General features: G+C 37.9%; 2 protein-coding genes across 2 annotated transcripts; both read right to left on the reverse strand.

Moving 5' to 3' along the window:
- Positions 1–157: 157 nt before the first annotated feature.
- On the reverse strand, positions 158–6,388 carry LOC147860033 (uncharacterized). Its single transcript, XM_087324227.1, has 3 exons — positions 6,123–6,388; positions 543–752; positions 158–262 (listed from the first exon to the last, which is right to left on the reverse strand). Exons 1-2 carry the CDS (start codon positions 6,292–6,294, stop codon positions 622–624), a joined length of 303 nt encoding a protein of 100 aa, XP_087180353.1. The 5' UTR covers positions 6,295–6,388; the 3' UTR covers positions 158–262; positions 543–621.
- An 11,297-nt stretch (positions 6,389–17,685) lies between these two features.
- Positions 17,686–21,475, reverse strand: LOC147860034 (uncharacterized). The gene is made up of 2 exons (XM_087324960.1): positions 19,961–21,475; positions 17,686–19,039 (listed from the first exon to the last, which is right to left on the reverse strand). Exons 1-2 carry the CDS (start codon positions 20,872–20,874, stop codon positions 18,865–18,867), a joined length of 1,089 nt encoding a protein of 362 aa, XP_087181086.1. The 5' UTR covers positions 20,875–21,475; the 3' UTR covers positions 17,686–18,864.
- Between the last annotated feature and the right edge of the window lie 423 nt (positions 21,476–21,898).

The following is a 21,898-nucleotide window of genomic DNA, read 5'->3' on the forward strand; positions in this document are numbered from 1 at the left end:
ATTTTATAAATTAACTAAAAAGCCAACCAGCAACTCACAAGTTGCCAAATCATTCAATTAGACTTTGTTCATGAGAAATTATCCAAAGGAAAATCAATGATTTACATGCGATAGAAGACCATGAAGACACGCCGATACAACTCCTCATCCCCAACAATTAATCTGGTCAATGGCTTTCCATTTTCATTGCCGAAGTTAGCAAATTGTCTTTCTTTTTTTAAATAGGTGCTTAAAGATGCTTCCAGAGACTCATCAAGGATCACTACATAAAAATCAAAAGAATTCAAGAGATTACTAAAAAGTATGAAAGAACTTATTAACAATAAATAAGCTTTGAAAACAATACTCCTAATATATTTAAGCAATCAGGAACATAAAATATGATAGAAGTTACAGCATCATCATCAAAAATCAAAAACCTTGAAATCAATATTAAGCATTCCACATAATAACCCTTTTTTTGTACAATCTCGTGTAGGAATGAAAATATATTGGATATAAAACATAAGCGATCAAGCATTGTAATTTGTATTGCATTATACCTGTATCAACTTTAGAATAGCCTCTTTGCTGCTGCTCTTTTACCAGAGTAGTTCTTCATAGTTTTAGATGGTTTGAGTTTCAGCGCATAAAACTTTTGTTTGTATGGATGAGATATAATATGAATTCACGCGACAGTATTTCATAGGCCACTTGTGCCTTCTTCGAGAGGTCAATACACTCTCGCAATTCAATATCCTTGCCATTGACACCTGCATAGCAAGAGTGTGTTCACCCATAGAAGAAAGGTTGCCTCGCACATGTTGAGAAAGAAATTGTTTATGAGTAAGAACCACAAAGAGGTAGTGTGACTTCTTAGAGAAGACTCCTCTCTACACCGTTAACTATCTGGATTCTTTTGTACCCTATTTTAGTTATATTTATTTTGGTTTACTGCTCTCATAGACAAGAAAACGTTGTAAGATGCAAAATTTTGTTCAGTCTTATACACCATTTTGGCATTTTTCAAAAACTTTAATATAGTGTGCTTTATTTCCCTTGATAATGAGCAGGAGTATGGAGTCACTTCAAACACTAGACCTCCAGTTTCTTCACAGAAGATAAGGACAGCTATTGACAGACTTGATAAAGAAAAATATAGAACGAAAGATATATTAACGTCTTTTAAGAGGCCAAAATGGCCTATAAGACCAAATAAGAGATTACATCTTAAGTGTTGTCTCATCTTGAGAACAAATCAAAATAAAATAAATATTATACAGTAAATATAAAAATAAATAACATGAAAGGAAAATTAATGAGGGAATCTGGTTTTTGGCACACGTGAGATCCTCAAATTAGGTATATTGTAGCTTTTGTCTTCAAAAGATCTCTAGCATAGGTCGATCCAGAATGGAAATGTCTCCGAAGCGAGGGAAGCACCTACGATGGCGGGAGATAATGGCTTTTATATGTTGATGACAAGGGTGTCGAGGTCGTGGTCCATGGGGCCAAGGCCTATGTGCACGGCAAACTGCCATTGCCCAATCAATTGTAACCCCTTTGTTATGTCCTGGTCTGAAGCCCATTTGTGTATCCCGGGGTTGACTTCTAGCATTAGGAGTGATAGAGAGAAAAAAGATAGATTGAAGCCTTTTAAGAGGCCAAAATGGCCTATAAGGCTATGCAAGAGATTACATCTTAAGTGTTGTCTCATCTTTGAGAACAACAAATCAAAATAGAGTAAATATTACTCAGTAAATATAAAAGTTAATAAGATAAAAAAGGAGGGGAAAGAATCTAGTTTTCGACACATTTGAGATTCTCAAGTTAGATGATTTATAACTTTTGTCTGCGAAAGATCTCTACCATAGATCGATTTAGAATGGAGAGGTCTCCAAAGCGAGGGAAGCACCTGTGATGGCAGGAGATAATGGCCTTTATTTGTCAATGACACGGGTGCTGAGGTCATGGTCCGTGGGGACAGGGCCTACATGCACGACAAATTGCTATTACCCAATCTATAACCCATTTGTTATGTCCTGTTCAGGAGCCCATTTGTGTATCCCTTTATTGACTTGTAGCACTAGTAAAAGTGATAGGGCTAGAGATAGTTATGATTCTTCGTTGTGGATAAGCTTTTGTGGCTGAATTATTATCCTTCAACAACTTGTCCCTATGTCTCTTGAGTTCTAGCAAGAAAAGTCCTAAGCATCGTTGAACCTCATATTCCATTACCTTACGTAGTGGGCCAAAGCCTTGTTTGAATAGGCAATGGTATCTCCCTCTTATTTCATAAAAGACACTACAGTGACAAACATAGTGTTCTTTGAATTCCATTCCTTGATGACACAATTTTTTAATTCTTTTTTCTAGAGGTATTCGTGTATATCTACCTACCTCAATCTCCAAGTAATGTGATGAAGTTCGCAGTTGCCCTATCACACTATGCAACGCATAGGATAGATGTATGTCCATATAAGGCAGCTGATGATGAATCCATCCTCTGATCTGTGTAAAAAGTATGTATTTTAGTGGACCATCTTCATACCAAGTGATATTTGGGGCTGATCCATGTTATCTTGTTTTTTTTCCAAGTTAATGATATCAATTCGGATCACTCTATTCTTTTCCACTTTGGTCATGTTTAGATGGGGCAGTCCAAGCTATAATGAACCATTGTTGCATTTCCACATACCTATAATGAATATTTCCATTTTCAGCCAGTTTTCTTTATGACATCAGCACCAACCTTTAGTACCTTCATTTAGGGAACTCCCAAAGACATTCGATACAGGTCACTGATCAAAACAATGCCTCGATGATTACAGGGACTGCTCCCATCTCTACCCAGATCATATCATGGGACACTGATGCTTTGCTCCTTATCACACAAGCAATCATTAACACTAAAGGTCTCTCTAAATCTTTCCAATGATTTACCTTGTTAAGACTCGGTTCCCACATTATGAGAAGAGTTGTTGTGACTAGTGTATCAATTAACCACGGCTTAGTTAGTGGCTCTTGGAACGGCAAATGTGCACATTGTCTCTCGAGGGCACCAAGGGTTGCACATCCACGAGAATGTCAGGCACAAGCAACCTCCCATAAGGAGAACCTAGGCCTTGTAAATGTTACTCCTAGGTATGTGTAGGTGCATGTGTATTCCACCTTTTCCTCTCACAAGAAGAATTATGGTTCTGATCTTGTTACCCATGCTTGAGTGGTGTTAAACACCTTCACTTTAGTTTTATCCATGCTTATCGACAAACCTTTGTCCATACAAAATAGTTTTAAGGAATTTAGATGTCTTTGTAGTCCCTTTGGAGAGTCAGAAATCAGCAGAATATCATCAGCATATGGTAATATTTGTATAGCTATACCTGCCAAGCATGCTCCCGAACCACCGAATCTCTTTATGTAATGTGATACCTCGTCTATATAGAGACCAAAGAGAGTGGGTGATAGGGGGCATCCTTGCTTCACTCCGATTGTGCTAGCCACCACCTCTGACAAACCCTTGAAAGACCACACTTTTCCTGAGATGGATTCATAGAGTGCATAGATTCGCCATTGCATATCTATAGGAATACCAAAGGCTTCTAGCTGTTGCATAAGCCGAGCGCGAGGCACAATGATAAAGGCTTTTCGGAAATCCACAAAGTAGCAATAAATCCTCTTATTATGGGCTCTACCCTCCTCAATAAGGGCTTGGTAGGTCAACATGTGATCCACAGTTGTGAACCCCTTCCGAAAACCTACCTGTCCAACTGAATGGAAGCTATTCCGCTCTGCCCATATACTCAATTCGGATTCTAGAATCGAGCCATATAGTTTACCCAAGTAATGGCCAATCATGATTGTCCTATAGCTGATTGGCATCATGGGGTCTCCATTCTTGAGGATTGGCACAATGGTATGCTGAGTCTATCTAGTAGGGAAACCTTCACACATGGCTCTATTAAAGATGTGTGCTAGCAATGGGAGGCCAATGTCACGGTCATAGATGAAGTGCTCACCAACCAATCCATCATGATCCTGGGCCCTCCCAAATTGTAACCGATCAATAGCACTTCTTACATTTTGTGGAGTAAAAAAGGTGGATTCATGTGGGCGTGAGCCATGTGGGTGGGAAGAGGATGTTGCCACACCTGAGGTGAGGTCACTTGTGTGGTAGGTTGCCTCTCATTAAACATTTTCCATGCTCTTTTACTTTCTAGTCCTAGAAACATGCGATACAAATGATCTTCAAATTTAGCTAAATACAATCCCTTCTCTTTCCTTACGAGACATTGGAAGGTTGCTCTCACTTGTTTGTGTGTATAAATGCCCCCAAGTTACTTCACGCTGCAAGCATCTCCTTGTATCACGACATTCCTCATCATACCAACTATTTTGTATTACTCTACCAAGTTTGGGGGGATTGGCTGTTGTGTGAGGAAAGGCCTTGCCGTAGAGGTTTATACATTCTAGAGATCATATTGTAAAGATCCTAGCCCATATCACCATTGTCTCAATACTCAAGTAGAGAGATATGTATCTACCAACTAACTTCTGCACTATCGTGATTGATCATTTCCTCTGTCTCAATACTCAACTAGAGAGATATGTATCTACCAACTAACTTCTGCGCTTTCATGATTGATCATTTCCTCTGCCAAAACTATATGGATCTATTTTTTGAGCATGAGTTGGGAATGTGGACACCATGTTGAGGGCAAGTTAGTTTCATGAGAAGATTCTCTACACTGAGCCACACTTTCACACTTTGAGCTAAAATTTAAAAGGGTAAAGCATTGTGGGTTTCTTAAAGTTTTTGATACAGCCCAAGATCATGCATGATGTATAGCCTAAAGGAATTAGGAGTTCCACATAATTGAAAAGGGTAAAGCTTTGTAGGTTTCTTAAATTTTTTGATACAGCCCATGAGTGTGCCTGATGTATAGCCTAAAGGAATTAGGAGTTCCACATGAATTGATATGGGGGTGATGCCTCTTTATGATATAATTGTAGGGAGCGTCCAAACTTTAGAACGCTTATCACAACAAATTCAGAAGGAGTAAAGCATTGATATTGACGCTGTCCAGCTCTATTTGGAACTTTTGAGATGATGATATATATTAACATACATGGGGGGAGGGAGCAACACACCCATGGGACCAGCAATCATTACAAAGCACTATCCGAAGCCATGTAAATTTGGGGACAGAGAATTGACAATCGTTAAGAATCACTCTCCGCGCCCATGTAGGTGGGGATTTTTAAATAGCAGAACAAAAGAGAAGACTAAACTGAAATAAAAACTAAGATTGTTTCCTAATTTTACAGTTCCAGGTTTCCAAGAGTTTGGTTTCAAGTCAAGTAGACAAGATGGAGCATTCATAGTGTTGTTGGAGATGGTTCCATCCTTGTTAGAAGTTCTTAAAAGCTAGCACAATCTTGTAGGAATTCCTGAAAATCATAAATTGGAGAGGAGACAGAGGTTTCGAGTTAGCAGGCACTTGGATACCCCTGTTTGCCTGTTTGCCATGCATGTAGGCCACATTCATTTCGACCATGCAACCGTCATCCTTGTTATCAAGAGATCGAGACCATTACCGCCCTCATTTGAAAATCCCACCTATATGGTTGAGGAGAGTGCTTTATAATGATAGTTGATTCCCTGCTGAGGAGTCAAGCATACACCATTCCTAGTGCTTTTGGAGATGGTCCCATCCTTGTTAGAAGTTCTAGAAATCTAGTACAATCTAGTAGGAATTCCTGAAAATCATGAATTAGAGAGAAGGAGATGGAAGCTCCCAGTTGGGAAGCACTTGGATACCCTTGTTTGTCATATGCATGTAGGCCACGTTCCTTTGGACTATGCACCTGTCATCCTTCTTATCAAGAGATCGAGACCATTGTCGCCCAACACCGACCTCTCCACCTTGGACCGACAAATGTTTTCTCCAGGATGAGATAACATTCTCAGATGTAATCTCCCATTCTATCTCAAAGCTCATTTTGGCCTCTTAATAGACGTTAATGTGTGTGTGTGTGTGTGTGTGTGTGTGTGTGTGTGTTTCTTTTCTTCCTTCCTTCCTTCTTTTCTTTCTTCCTTTCTCCACTCACACAGACACACAAATACATATATATAAATGTACCTGTTTTGTAGAACTCGTCAGATTCCATCTTCAGCAATTTGCTAAGTTTTGAATTCAGAGAATCTTCTGCAGCTGCCGATGATGATGTTTCGTGCGCCGAATCGGACCTATTACCTGAGGTTGCTGGTTCATTATGAGGTCCCCTCTGCTGGTAAGGATCTCTCTTCTTCATTCTTGCATCCACCTCCAGTGGATCGAAGAAGCAATGAAACGTACAGATCTCTGATACCTTATTGAATATACTCTCTTCAAACCCCTCGTCGCCGTCTTCTTCATCAATCTTCTTCTTCTCTTCTCTGCTACCTCAATGTTTTAAAGGGTGGTTTTGATAATTACAGGAATACCCCTGAAGTTTCTAGAAACTACGAGAATAGCCCCTCAACTTTTGAGACCCCCCTTTGCAAAACGCTCAAAAATCTATCCTACATATTCATGAAAGGTACTCCTAATGAGCTTAAGATCATGCCACTTCTTCTCTTCTCTCTTACCTTAATGATTTAAAGGGTGGTCTTGATCATTACAGGAATACCCCTGAAGTTTCTAGAAACTATGAGAATAGCCCCTCGACTTTTGAGACCTCCGGTTTGAGAACCACTTGTATATGCTAGGTGTTGACATAGAATTGTTGCTGTGAGCTCCAAAAAACCTCTTTAACAAGATCAATAGAGCAAGCTCTTCAAGACTTAATGCATTAATTGTAGGTAATCATTAAGGCTAGTAAAATTACTTGTTTTAAAGAAACCTTAATTAAAGAGTTGATGTGCAAAAACACTTAAGTTTTATTGTTGTATTTGTAGTTGTGCTAACAATAGCACATGTGGAGTTTTGTGTCATCTACACAAACAAGGTAAATGGAAAGGCAATGAAGTTGTAGGGCTCTGTGCGGTTTATATCTTACCTCAATCTTTTCTTAGTCAAAGTTGCTCTTCTTTAGCAAGGTCAAACCGTGGTCTTCATTATTGAATGTAAGGAGGTAAAGCTTTGATTGACCATGTTCATCCTTAAGCAAACTCTCTAGACTTGCACTCAATATTGAATTCTAAGAAAGAAACTCTATTGTGAAACTAATTAACACATAGATATATGTTCTCGATTAGTTAGCTAAGATTACTAGATTAGGCTAAAGACTTTGAGAAGAGAGAGACAAGAAAATCTTGAGAATAGTCTCAAAAGTGATTTTTGTAGTGTTGGCCATCTTGCGGACTTGTAAATATATGGGTTATATGTAAGTACCACCCAACTCTCTATAATTAGAAAGGGGATGAGGATTAGGCAACCGTGTATGTTTTTAGGGTTATAAAATATACTAGGAGTAAAGGCCAATCAAAGTCAAGCACTTAATGATACACAAAGCAATTACATTAAAACAATATCTGTGCATGATGCATAATAATACGATCGCCAACTTTCAACTTCCCCTACATAAGACAAGGAGAAAGACACATTGAAAAGATCAAATAATACACAATTGATAACTTAATATTTGGTCATCCCCCCTCGTAGAATCAAAGTACAAAACTCTTCCTCCCTCGCTAGCAATCGACAACGGTTCGGTTCAGGCCTTTATTAGTTTAACGGTTTTCGGTTTAAACGATTCAAACGGTTTGACAATTTATGATTGACATTTGATCATTTTCTTAAATATTTTTTAATATTTTAAGCCTAATTTTGATATTTTAAGAAAAAACTTTAAATTTTGAAATTTTGAAAATTTTAAAATTAAAATGCGAAATTTTGAATTAAAACCTAACTTGAAAACTAAACTGTGAAACCGCAATTTGAATGATTTAATACTTTAATGGTTTAAAAGTCTCTAACACCATTTAGTTTGAGCTGCAATTTTTTGTAACGGTTCGGATTACACGGTTTCATGGTTCGGTTCGGTTCGATTTTAAATGGTTTGAGTTTGACACTCTTGAAACAAACCATTGTTGATTGTTATCCCTCACTACCATTAGTAGCATGTTGGCCCTAATTGCAAGTTGTTGCCACAATAGTGTCACAATCAATTATATTTTACCATTTCTATTCGTCCATTCTATCATTAACATTGATATGGTTGTTATGTCCTTTATTGTCCCTCTATCTTAATTAAAGCATCAATATGTTGAGTTTTACACTATGATGTTGTTAATTGCTATATGACCAACTTTCATGAAGTTCAATTATATGTGTGTCTTTGTCGTATTGGTATCGACTCTTTATTGTTGACTAGCAACTAACATCAACTACACAAATTGACACCTTATCTCCACATACGTAATGTTCACCACGTTTGACCCCTTGAGACTAGCCAATCTATATCATTGATGACCACAATTAACATAGGGTCTTTTACACGCCTTCTCACACTGTTTCAACATGCGATCCTATCTTTCTAAAGTTAAGTGTTGTTCTTACATTGCTATATGAACCTTTGAGGTTGATTAAGAAGCACAAGAACTTTAGCAATAGACCAATACTTATTGTCCTTGTTTAGCATAATGAGTGAACCAATCAACATTATCATGGGATTTAAACCAGAGAGATGTCTTTGAAAATGACGTCGTTGATGCAGGGTTGTAGGGGACGATATTCATTATGGCATGCGATTAAACCTTCCCTTCTTGACTTGCACGGGTGCATTTGTAGGTGTGTGAGAAATTCCCTACGATGCAGTATGGTTTGGTTCGTCCAATATGTGCACCATAATACGTAGATGTGTATGAGTTTGTATATACATACTTGTTTTTTTTTAATGAGTGCATGTATAATAAGAAGGGAGAGTGTGCAAGATTGGTGGATGTGTACCCATATTTCCCATGTATGTGTGATTATTTATTTTTATGTGTATGCGTGTGTAGGTATACATGTAATTGTCCAAGAGTGTGTGAATGTATAAGTGTTTATTGTATTTTACATGTATATTCATCATTGACCAAAAATAGTTGTGTTACACCTAGTATATTTGTGAGTGACTGTGAGTGAGCGTAAACAAAATGCATGTTTGTATTAATTTCTGGAAGGGGGAAAATTTTAGGAATTTTATAGTTTATATATATATATATTATTCTATTCTATTTTTATTGAAACCCTAAGGGTGATTCGGAAATGTAAGGTTTCTCGCCCCCCTCCCCCGATTTGTGGGTAGGCATCTAGGGGAGGTGAACGTAAAGTTAAAAAGTGAGAAATGGTAGGTTGTGTGTGAACCAAACAAGAGAAAACGAATCCTAGGCCTGATGTTGTGCTTCAATTTCTGACATCGAGCTATTTTAGTGATGGCGGCAACAAATGTTAGGGGGGCAGGGGGTTGCTCATCACATCTCCATTTGCCCTCCCCTTATTGTAGCTTAACAAGGAGCATGTAGGTGCAAGCCTTTTCACTTCATAAATCTGTTTTCACAAAGGTAACTTCATGTAACTTTCCCCCACCCAAATATTACCCAATGGAAGGGTGGTAGATTTTCCGAATTCAGATATGTAGGTTCGAATCCCACCACTTGTCAAGATTGCTTTTCCCCTCGTAAATTCCTCTTTAGTACTTGGAATTTCAAGCACTGATCACTCACAAGTGTGGGCCTGAGTCTCGCCTCCCACCAAACATGCACAAATTTGTGTGCAATTTTTCATTTTGTGCCCTAATTCCCGATCCGAAAATTTTGGCACGAACCTCATTTAACCTGAAATAAGTAAATAATCAAAACATTAATGTGGTTACATTTCCAAAATATTATAATAAATATTTAGGGGGATAAAATCAATATATAATCAAGTTTTTTGCTATAATCAAACACCATTACACAAGTGAGAGAGGTTAGGATGAAGAAAGATATTGGGGGATATCCTTGAGTTTTGACATGGCAAGCCTACAACGAATGACACTTTGCTTCGGTTGTCTTAGGCCTCCCATTAGTCATCATGAATCTACCCAATGGTAACCCATTAGCCAACAAAGTCTAGGAGCTCGAATTCCAAATGAATCTACCCAATGGTAACCCTAACAATAAGCTCTCTTACTCATTTTATAGCAATTTAGAGCTCACTTGTTGGATAAAAATAATGCCCTCTTTTATTGTGTACTACTTACTACCTTTCCTTTTAGGATGCACTCAATTTTATACTTTCAAGTTTCATGACCATTTCGTTTCTTTCTTCTTCAAATTCCCCTAATGGCATTTGAACCCTTGATTTTATTGTTCAAGTGGTTAGCTCTTACCATCTAGCTATTTTTTCTCACTCTTTATGTTTTCATTTGATCACTTTTTCCTCTGGTCTTCAACCATAACCATGGTATTTTACAAAACTTGAGATTTAGGTACTTTTCTCCCTTCACGCATGCCATTGGTACTTTTACAACATGGTATGTGATGTGCCCCTAGGGGAAGGTGAGCCATTTTACACCTTATTGCACTGGAGACTCCACGCACAATCACTCCAGACTAGAGTGATGGTGTGGGGAATATTGGGAAGAAAGAGTTGGAGAGTGGTTGAGGAAGATATCCTCGAGTGTGATCATCAACGCAAAGATATGGAACTTGGGTGTCGATCGTGGGTTGATGGTTGAGGATTGGAATGTAGGAACAAACTAGGTGGTGTACTGCGCTTTTGGATAAAGATGATAAAGAAAACAAGAAGTGAGTGGTGTGGAGGTTGTGGTTATGAGAATCTAGGTAGTTTAGGTAGGAGTGCACAAAGGTTCGTCACATAGCATTATTTATCAAGGCATTTTGGTTGGTGGCAATGGCACATTGGAGTATTGAATATTGATCAGTAGCAAATCCATATCTTGCATAGTCACTTGTTAAGTACCTACCATAATTTCACTTCCCATGCCTTCCAACAACATCACATTAGAATTGATACCAAAGGGATACATCTAGAGGCAAGAAATGGGGGGTGACAAACAAGGACATTGTTGCCACTATAGTGTGAACGAGCCAAATAACGTAAAAGACTATAACAGTCCATTTCAATGCTCTTTTGAGCTTCTTCACTTAGTCAACTTGATCTAGAGCTTTAGTTGTGTGTGTGTTGGCTTGGTGGTTTACACAAACTTCAAAGTAAATATTGTAAATTGTAACATTGGCCTTCTTGTTACATACCTACATTCTTTTCTTGTTTCCTTTTTCTTTCTTATTCTCTTGTTTCATTTGATCTCGTTCTCAACTACGACCCTAACATACGATATTTTGATGAAGGAACATGCAACTGTCCTTTTGAAGAAACACATGATCCTTCCTGTGATTGTATGATTTAGGAACATGCAATTGTGATTTGGAGGAATACGCAAACCTACTATTTGAATGCCATCGTGATCAATTGTTTTTTTTAGCAAGTGGCAAGGGGGGCTGGTTGTGGGTTTGGGTAGTGAAGTTGTCAACAAGGGAGTGTATTCTATTTTGCCTATTGTCCTTAGTCAACCTTAGGAAAGACTAGTTGGCCTAACTTTCTTAATATGTGTTAGGGAGGTTGATCATGGTGTATGGATTGTATCATCTTCTAAGGGGCACACAACTTGGGTACATAGTTAATAGGCCGCTTGAAGGCAACTGAGAATGTAGTAAATACAATGCCATAGCATACATGTAACTCTATGTATTATTCACATTCAACAAAACACACAATTCTTAATTGCTTAATTATTACTGAACATTCACAGAGTTAATTGCTTAGCTTTGAAGAGTGAAGAGAAGAGAAATAGTTTACAACAATAAAGAGTAGTTAATGGTTTAATCGACAATGGTTACCATGTGATTCCTCTCTCCTCACCTATCTTTTTTATTTCCTTTCCTTCTTTGATATTATCTAATTTACCTCTAATTAGTGAATACCAAATCTTTATATAGTTGTGGGTGATAGATGGTGCCTCCATCACCCAATTTGTCTAGATATTTGGCCCTTAAGTTCTTCCTCCATTATCAATTATCTTCAACTTATTCAATGATGTGCTTGAGGACCTTTGTACTTTTTTTTAATAATTGCATATTTAGGGCCATCGAAATATAAACACAAAGTCCTTCATATTTATAGGGTCTAGTTACATAATACAATGGTTCGATCAAAATGCAAGGACCTCTCCAAGAGAAAATTAGGGTTTTCTACTCCAAGATCGATTTTGGTGGTTGATCTTAGTTGTCACTATTCATTCCAAAGAGGTGGCAAAGTTCTTATGATGGTGTACAAGTAGTGATGACAATGGAGCAGATGAGGATTGGTAGATGGCAAGGTCAACATTGAAGACCTTCATTACCACTCGACTAGTCTCTAGGTTGTACCGACCCTTGCACTTAGAGTTGATGGAAAGGTAATGAATTTTTTGGATGCAAACAACTCGATGGTGGGTGTGCATACATGGAGAGGTCTTCTCTATAGTTAATACATGCCAACCTTAGCAAAAAGTCCAAAACAAATGTGTTTAACATGTCATACTACTAGTAGATGCTTATAATAGGACAAGGTGGGAGAGGTTGAGTCTCTCGGAAATTTTTAACATCATTAGATGGAGGAAGAATTATAATCAAAACACCATGATTCTTACTTTGCAAAGGCAATTGACACGTCGGCATATATTCTTAATAAATGCATTATCGCTATTGAACACGATAGATAATGAAACTTTACAATAAAGTATAGAGTGAAGAGAAGCGTCATGCGGCACTCAAGAAACCATGGTTGATCTCATGCTTGGACAATAAATTCCCATTATAGAAGTGTCATAGTGTTTTTTTGTCAAAGAGAATAGTGCCCCAGACACATAGGTTGAAGCAAAATAACAATTTTTGGTTGCATGACAAACAATAGGCTATAAATATAGAGGGAGATCACACTAATAAGATATTATGTCCACTATTATAGGTGCTTGTGGAATTAAAATACTACCCACATTGGTAACCCTTTACCATATCTTGAAATATGTCTTTGGAGTAGGCATTCCTCATCAATTGTTTTCTAAGTAGGACAAGGTATTGCCATTTGGAATATTGATTGCAAGATTGTGGTGGGTTCAACTCAAATGATAAGCAGTAGATGTAGATGAGAAACTATTCACATGATGTAATTGTAGGACAATTGCGTCCTGAAACGATGATGCGAAGAGAATACCTAGAATCTAGATTAGAGGTCACTCATGAAAACCATCAGTTATAGAAGAAGATGGTGTTCACAATCACTTACACTAAAAATTAATGAGAAATTTTGTCTTTGCGAGAGTTGAAGATTATTATTAGCATTTTCTTTTATTTAAAATGGCAATGCAACTGTTTTTCACTCCATGTGATATGGAAAGTGTAACAATGTTAGCATCATAATGCATTGGAGCAAACTAGTACCATGCATTATCTCTCCCTACAACTAGAGTGATTTTTCTATAGGGAAGAGAACATCAAACACATAACTCCAACATCGAACCCACAACCTTGATGTTGCAAAGAACATATTTTACCTATTCGGTTTGTGACTTTGTACTTTAGTTTGTCATAAGGAAATATTCTCGTTTCCCAATTTCTCGTTATTGAAGATGAGAAAATAAAATAGATGTGACATGCTCCATTTGCTATGGGAAATGGAGAACGTTGTTCAAGGTACATGTCAAATAAGTCATTCCACCTAAAGCACAAAGTGAACGAATTGGCAATTCGTATATATAGAAAACTGGCAAATCAAGTGTATTAAATACGGTGTAGTGGTAAACCTTAAGGTTTCGAATTGAAGTCTAAAGCGATGGATCTAATATATGTTCATGTTAAACCACGACCAAGTTCTTACGTTGAGATTATGCTTGTTAAACCTCACGACTTGTTTTTTCGGATAAATCTAACATGTGATATTCACAGTTTTTTAATGTCATTCATTTCACGAAGATCTAGTTTACACACTGAAAGTATTATTTTTTATTGATTTAGATAAGGGAAGTATTTTGGGAATGTCAGACTTTCTATATATTTTGCAAGTAAATAATGCACCATTCCTCTGTTTTCTGTGAGCTTTGATGTACATCAACATTTTTCTCCAAAAAGAATGGCTTTGTGGTTCACTTTCCACAACCCTTGATGGCTTTACAAATTCACTTCACACCCCGAGGGTTGACAATGATAGAAATGCCTTATAAAAGGCAATGCTAAACACGAGAAAGAAGATATAATAGTATTTAAAATGGCTTTACAAATTCACTTTCAACAGCCCAAGGGTGAAATTGATAATGTTGTGCTATTTTTTTAAAAAATACTAGAAATTGGAAAAAGACGATACTGCAATTATGTGTAAAGTTAATGGAGTTCTATGCTATGAGAAGCTCACTTGATCTTGGAAGGTAGGATCTTACGCTATCGAAATAAGTTTGTGGTCCCTTTGTATGTCTTTGAATTAGAGAATACAGACCTTTAGGGGTGAGATCGTTATAGGCCGAGTATCTATATAAAGCCTTATTGTAAGGAATCAAGATTGCGTCTTGTTTCTTGATTTACACAAGGTCTTTCTTTTTGTGCAAGTCACAGGCAAGCATGTGAGTGAATATGATTATGCACATTCTCTGTGTGCACATGTTTAGTACACTTTAAGCAATTAGTTAATGTGAGGGAATTATATTATATTGGAGGTATGTAGAATGAATAATAGCCTTGTAAGGACCTTAGTAGACTTGAGTTATGTGCTATGGTACATACCTAAATGTCTAGTGGGAATTATATTATATGGGAGGTATGTAGAGTGAATAATAGCCTTATAAGGCCCTTTGTAGACTTGAGTTATGTGATGTGGCACATGCCAAAATGTCTAGTGGGCAAGAGTTAGTACACATTGCCATTTATGGGTTAATGAATTGCCTAGGAATTGTGACAACTATACAGTTATCATACTTGTACATACAAAGATGGTCGTCACACGGACACAAAAGTTTAGTTGCACGAAGTAGGGCCCCGAAACATCCTCTTATATATTCTTTGTATACTTCGATGTTTCTAGAAGGTCCCCGAACGTTCTAGAATCTTCATACATATGTTAAATCTAGCATTGTCTCATCCTTTGGACCAACGTAGTTTTGGACGATGGTCTAGATGTTGAGATCTTCATACAAATGTGACTTACTCTTATCAAACTATTTCGGTTTAGTGTTAAACATCGTGAGATATAGGGGTAGCTCGCATGTCTCTTATTTGTTCAAGAGTCATCCCTTGTCATGCATATTTCCATCTTCCAACATATCATCAAGCTTACTTTTGTTTTAATTTGGAGTGAGGGAGCCTAATAGTTTTACTATGGATAGGGCAAGTTGATTATGATTTAAAAAAAAGCAAGAGAGAGAGAGAGAGAGAGAGAGAGAGAGAGAGGAAGATGTCACATGTGTTACTCAACATGGGAACATAATTTGTTGCTAAAGGTTAAAACATTGTGTATAATAAATAATAGAGGAATGGATAACTATTAATCTATACATATACTCATGTACCATTCATTGGGAGAGGGGGATATGAAAGCACCCTCTCATTTTTTTAATTGGTTTCTCTTTGTTCCCTTTCATAGCAAATAAAATTAGAAGGGGAATTTCTTACAGCTTATTAGAGCATCGCTTGTGATGGAATTTTACCTTTAGGTTGCAAAGTAAAATATAGATGTCGAGTCGAAGAAAACATGGTCGGACCTCGATGGAAGCTAATCATCCGGATCAAACAACCTTAATTATAACTAATTAAAGTTTAGCATGCCATCAACGTAAAGTTTGTTGTACTAGCTCAACTAAGTCCAAAAGACTTTTGTGAATTTGCAAATTAAGCTCCACCATACAAGGGGTGCACATACATGTGCACACAATGTTCGGCATAGAAAACATAATCGACGAGAAACCCAAGGCAATATCACGTTCTGAACACGAATCACACTTTTGGACATGTGACGGAATAGGTGCTTTGCAGTCCTAATTGCGCAGGAAAAAAAGACACAAACGTGAATCGACAAGCAAAGTATCTGGCATACGTGAACGGGGAAGTAAAAGGTAGGATTGAATCATAGGTAAACCCCCCACAAGGGATGTACCGATTTGCTTGTCATGGCAAGAGGAACCGATTTGCTTGTCATTCATCGTGGTACATAGTATGAATCCATGATGAATGAAGATAAATGATGTGCTTCATAAAATTGAAAGAGGGGTGTGTTTGTGTGTGCACATGTGAAGCAAAATAAGAGAGCTTGGTTTTTTGTGTAGTATAAAATAAATGGGAGGCCTACTTTTGTAGTTTTTTGCCGATATTTGCAACCCACCCCCCCAAAAGAGAGAGAAGGAAAGGAAAAAGAAGAAGGAGAAGGTGGGAATAAATAAATAAAAAGACATAATGAGGAGAAATTATTAGTATTTGAAATAAAATTATAAAAATCCAAAATAAATAAATAAATATACTGTATCTAATATCTATGTGTGAGGAGAAATTATTATTATTTGAAATAAAATTATAAAAATCCAAAATAAATAAATAAATATACTGTATCTAATATCTATGTGTGTGTGTGTCTGTAAAAATGAAGGCATCGCCTTGCGTCCTGACGCGTGTCACGCCTACGTCCGAGCCAGAAGATTCCATGACGTCACCCTCCCAGCAACTACACAACTCTTCTTCCTTGTTCTTTTTTCCCCCTTTTTCTTTTTGTTATTTTATTTTTTATTTTATTTTTCACCTTGATAATGACTAATATGTATTTCTTTTCTCTCTATATGTATTATGTACATATGTATATATTTTAATAACAAACAAAAACTATGTATATTAAACGTTTTGCTTTTCTGAATTTGATTTAAAGCAAAATAGCTTCATAATGAAAGGGCTCTCTTGACTCTTCTCTCTCTCTCTCTCTCTCTCTCTCTCTCTCTCTCTCTCTCTCCACACAAAAACCAAACCACTAGATCATGCATTGCCTTAAGGGCCTTCCACAAAACCTCCCCAAGGCCAAGCCTCCTCACTCACCTATTTTGTGTACACATATACATATCATATACATAAGTTATTAGTAAATGTCTCGACACTCATGTTACAAGTTTCTGCACTTGTGTTGGGCCACACATCACACCGAGTACACTACACGTACGCATTAAAACTCGCATGATGCATTTATTATCATCTCACCATATCCATTCCCATCTCTGTAGGTTTTTATCGGGTAGAGAGGAAAGGGATCTCACTCCCACATTCCTTTCGCCATATCCATCGAGCTGCTTTTTGCTCACTTGCACAGGTGTGCCCCCAAGAAGAAGCCACCCAAGTACCTGCTCCTGTGTCTTTAATACATTAGGTTAGCCTCACGCGAGTAAATTGCCATATGTACCGAAGGAGGCGTGCTGGCAAACAGGTAAAGCACTACGCTTTCTTTTCCGCTGTAATTACTAACATGTCCATGCTCATACGTAGCTCATCGTCGTGACTTGTTATTGTACAACAATCTAGGATAGAGTTTTAAATACCAAAGCATGTGCCCCCCATCCTAAAGCAATTGTACCGAATTGATGGATTAAACACTCGGAATAATAAATAAACAGATTAATTCGACCAACAAGGAGGCTTTAGATAGATCACCACGAATGAACCCTTTATACAGGTAATGAATTGAATAGTTTTTATTGTATATCCACATACATTCAAGGCTTTCACTACAATTTTAGAATATAGGGACAATATTTGCTTATAGCTCAGATGATCAACCAACGCAATCAAAACCCATAAAAAGACTTCGCACAATTAAAGCACCATACTTGCCTCATGAACAACCAAAGAAAAAAGAGTGTACCATGCCACGTCCCATTAGATTAGACAACTTCGGTCTCACTTTCATCCCTAAGATACATACACAACTAAAGAAACAAAAGTAAAATAAGGAAAAGAACTACAAAAATCGAACGTCATAACAATACAGGCATACAAAACGAGATCCGGAAAAGAAGGAAACCAATCGAGAAACAAAGAAGAAAACAGACTAGCTTTGGGTAAACAATCCGAGCCAAGTGTGGCAAATGAAGCCTACCAAGCAAGAAGGAAATGGGTGAAAATGTATTCAAAAAGCCAACTTCCGGAAAGATGCGCCATCCGATTACAAAAGAATTTTACAAAGTTTCTTCAAGACACCCAGGTGAGGGGAGAAGGAGGTGTTGGGGGGAGGGTATTACAGGTATATAAGTACATATGGCATTCATGGTTTTACAAGCTCTTTTTAGGGTTTTGAATCCTTCAGATTTTTTAAAACTCCCAGCTTCTCGCCCTCTTCATTTTGAAGACAAGGAACCATCTCTTGTGCCAACAACCATCATTTCCAGAATCCTCCTTATAAAACTCCGAATTCCTGCAAAGATCCCTCCCTTGTCTCTGAGACCTCTCAAACCTTTTTTTCGATTACTATACCCTCATCAAAGGCCGATCCGTCCTCAGTTCATCGAAACAGCTTTTTCAGCTTTATTGCTTTTTCGCATTAAGCTTTTCAAATCACTTGAACCAGTGAGAACCCAAAAAACAAAAGAAAAAACAGAACAGAACAGCCACCAGCCTCAATTCAGTTCTATTGCCGTTCCATCGTAGCACACTTTCTTGCTTTTTTTTTTTTATGCTATATGGCAAAAATTACATAAAGAAAAAACAGGATTTCTTCTCCTCTTCTCTTCACTTCACTTCTCTTCTCTTCTCTCTCTCTCTCTCTCTTAGAGAGCATCCAACAATTCCTTATTTACTCAAACTGTAGATCAAAAGTATATATACAAAAGAGAAAAAGAACAAAAAAAGGACTTGGGTTTAGATCATGCAACTGCAGCACGGGCGGTGGCAGTAGCAGGTAATGTGTGGGTATGCATAGCATAGCAATTAGGTGTTGCGGATGATGATGATGAAGACGATGACAACATTCTTTCTTTGCGATCATCGAGAACAATTTGTTGATATCGGCATTCAGCCGAACAAAAGCCCAGATCTCCCCTGAAAAACATTATATTATATAGACTAGATTTAGTGACATGTACATGGAAACAGAGAATCTCAATAATATTATGCTATGGGGACTAGCCCATAGTAAGAAAAAGAACTGAATAAGACCCTAAACCTTACTATAAGCTTCAATCCTCAAAACCTTCAGCCTAAATTTCAACGATCAGAACCCTTGATACTGAATTTTTTTTTTAACAGTAAACCCCAAGCTTTAAACCCTAAGGCTAATGCTTTAAACCTTGACCCCCCTAAGATTTGAATTCCCTCAAGACTTAAGGAATCAAGTGTAGGCTGTGCTGACTCTGCTCCAGCAAAGCTCATAATGTGATCGATCCTATTCTGCATTTAACGTTTCAAGAACAAATACTTATACGCATAGTCCTAAAAAGCCATATTAATTTATATCAGAAATTTTACATCCTTGATCTTATTTTTTCGTGGTTTTCTTTCTCTCTCCTGTAGGGTGTGCGGTGTCTAGTAACAACAAAGAACTTCTTTTGTCATAGCTTCAGTACATAATTCATGTGCAATCAAAAGACTTTTGAGTTAATTTCTTCTGTATTTTGCTTGCAACTCAATAGAGTTAGGACAGAATCGGTGCCTTTTCGCTCACAAACAAATCGAACAAAGTTGATTCCAGTGTATTATTTTCCAGCTCACAAAGTGCATTTTTAATTCTGTTTTTGCTCGCAACACAATTGAATAAGATTTAAATCACAGTGTTATCTTACTCGCATTTTGATTCAAATAGGATCAAAATGCAGAGTGCATTTATTTCACCAGACATCCCATCAAACAAAATCAAATGGCAGTGGTAATTTTCAGTCATTGTTCCATCCCAAGGTTCCATGGAGTCCTATGAATGAAAGATAATAAGGAAGAAATTGGAGAGAAAGCTCATGTTACTCTTACCTGTACATGAAGATATCTCTCCCCTGAGAGAGAGGGCGCTTGCAGAGGCAACAGAAACTGAGGAAATGTGTTGATCCATGGAAGCTTCCATGGCTGCTGCTGCCACAAAAATTAGTAGTGGCAGCAGGCGATGCAGTAGAGAAGATAGACTCCCTCATCCTTTCCATTTCTCTCTCATCATCGTCGTCGTCTTCTTCATCTACTTCTTCCTTTATCATCTTCTGCTCCAGATTTAAGCTAAAATCCTCAGCTTCTTCTTCATTGATCTTTCTGTGGATATTTGACCTAATTTCAGCCCTCATTTCATCATCATCATCCTCCTCCTCCTCCTCTTCACCCTCGCCATGGAAACCATGGCTTTCTTCTTCACAGCTCTTCTTGCTATTACACAGGCCTGCGACCATAATCGATATTGGATCACTCTTTAACGAAACTAATTTACTACGAGATAGCTCCGATTCCTCATTAATAAGCTTCGCTGCTTCAGCTTCAGCTTCTTCCGCAGCGATTTCTTCCGCTTTAATGGCGACCACGATTCCTAACCCTATCCCTGCAGGTACAGGATTACCTGCAGAGATCAGGAGGCTTCCAAGAACAGAGCGAGGAGACCTAAGCGCAGCTCTGTGGCTATGGCGGCACGAACTTGAATGTTTCGGAGCCGTACAAAGCTCAAGAACGGACTTAGGGCTTTCACAGGCCTGATAAGGGTTACAGTTAGGGTTATGGTTAGGGATACTGTTAGTGTCACTGTTAGGGTTAGTTCTAAGATTTTCTGAAGCTTCTATGGCGAGTTTGAATCCCACCACGACCTGCTGAGGAGAGTCCTTGTTATTCGAGTTTCCATAGCTTAGAAGCTGTGATTTACTCGTCGTTTTTCTGAGGAAGTTGTTAGGGCGAGGGCGCTTGCCCAGCATATCTTCGTTGCCAACTGCTGTATTGATTGAAGCCGTAGTGAAGAAATTTGAAGAGGAAGAAGGAAGCAAATAAGAGGAAACTGTACAGAAATCAAGCTCTGATTTTTAACCAGGTGTAACAATAAAACACAAAGACCGAGCTCTGACAGACCCTGGAATTTAAGCTCGCGAAGCAGAATTAGAAGCACAGGAATTAAGAAAAGAAGAAGAAGACGATGGAACAACCAGAAGGCGTTGAAGAAGAATCACAGAAAAAAGAAAAAAAAAAAAGAGGAAAAAACAGAGATTGAAGGAGAAGATCCGATCGTTGCAGAAGGGAAGTCTGAATTGGCAGAAGTGGAGATTAAAATATCGAGAACTGAGCTGTGGCGGAGGAAGAATTGGGGCAAAGGAAAAAACCAGGCAGGCAGGCAGGCAGTAGGAAACCTATATAATGAAGGGATTGTGGAAGAAGAGAAATGTGCAGAGCAACAATGAGGAAGTGGAGAGGCTGGCTATGGCGAGAGAGAGAGAGAGAGAGAGAGAGTCGATCCTAAGCAGAATCGAGAAGAGAAGGATCCACTGCGGAGAGAGCTGAGCTGAGCTGAGAGCTCTCTGGCTATGGCGGACACAGAGCAAAAATAGAAACTCAGAAGAGTATATAGAAAAAACACGAAGGAGGAGGAGAAGGAGAAAGGGAATCAAGTCACATGTAACCATGGTTAAGTTAACGTGACTTAACTTAACCAGGGTTAGGTTAACGGCCGTCAAGCCTTGACTGACGCCCGCTACTTTTGGATGGGAGACGTAGACCCTATCTCTTTCTCACCTTCTTCTTCTTTTTCTTCTTCTTCTTCTTCTTCTTCTTTCCCAATTCATTCTTTATTTTTTTTATGTTCCTATTCCTTCTTCTTTTTTCCCAATTGTTTTTTTGGGTGTGTTCTTTTTTTCCCCTTTTGGTTTATTATAAATTTATATGTATCGAAGTGTACATATTAGTTTGGTCATGAGGAAGCACAAATAAAAAGTCTTCCACATTACATAA

The sequence above is a fragment of the Azolla caroliniana genome, unplaced genomic scaffold, assembly GCF_043228905.1.
Source record: "Azolla caroliniana isolate FFs.n. ecotype wild unplaced genomic scaffold, voAzoCaro1.0.p SCAF_9, whole genome shotgun sequence".
In the NCBI taxonomy this organism is placed as follows: Eukaryota; Viridiplantae; Streptophyta; class Polypodiopsida; order Salviniales; family Salviniaceae; genus Azolla; species Azolla caroliniana.

Coding starts and splice junctions, on each gene's coding strand:
- LOC147860033 (XM_087324227.1), bottom strand. CDS start 6,294: ATGAAGAAGAGAGATCCTTACCAGCAGAGGGGACCTCATAATGAACCA. Junction 753..6,122: donor TGACGAGTTCTACAAAACAG/GTACATTTATAT, acceptor CTTGCTATGCAG/GTGTCAATGGCAAGGATATT.
- LOC147860034 (XM_087324960.1), bottom strand. CDS start 20,874: ATGCTGGGCAAGCGCCCTCGCCCTAACAACTTCCTCAGAAAAACGACG. Junction 19,040..19,960: donor AGAGATATCTTCATGTACAG/GTAAGAGTAACA, acceptor AATGTTTTTCAG/GGGAGATCTGGGCTTTTGTT.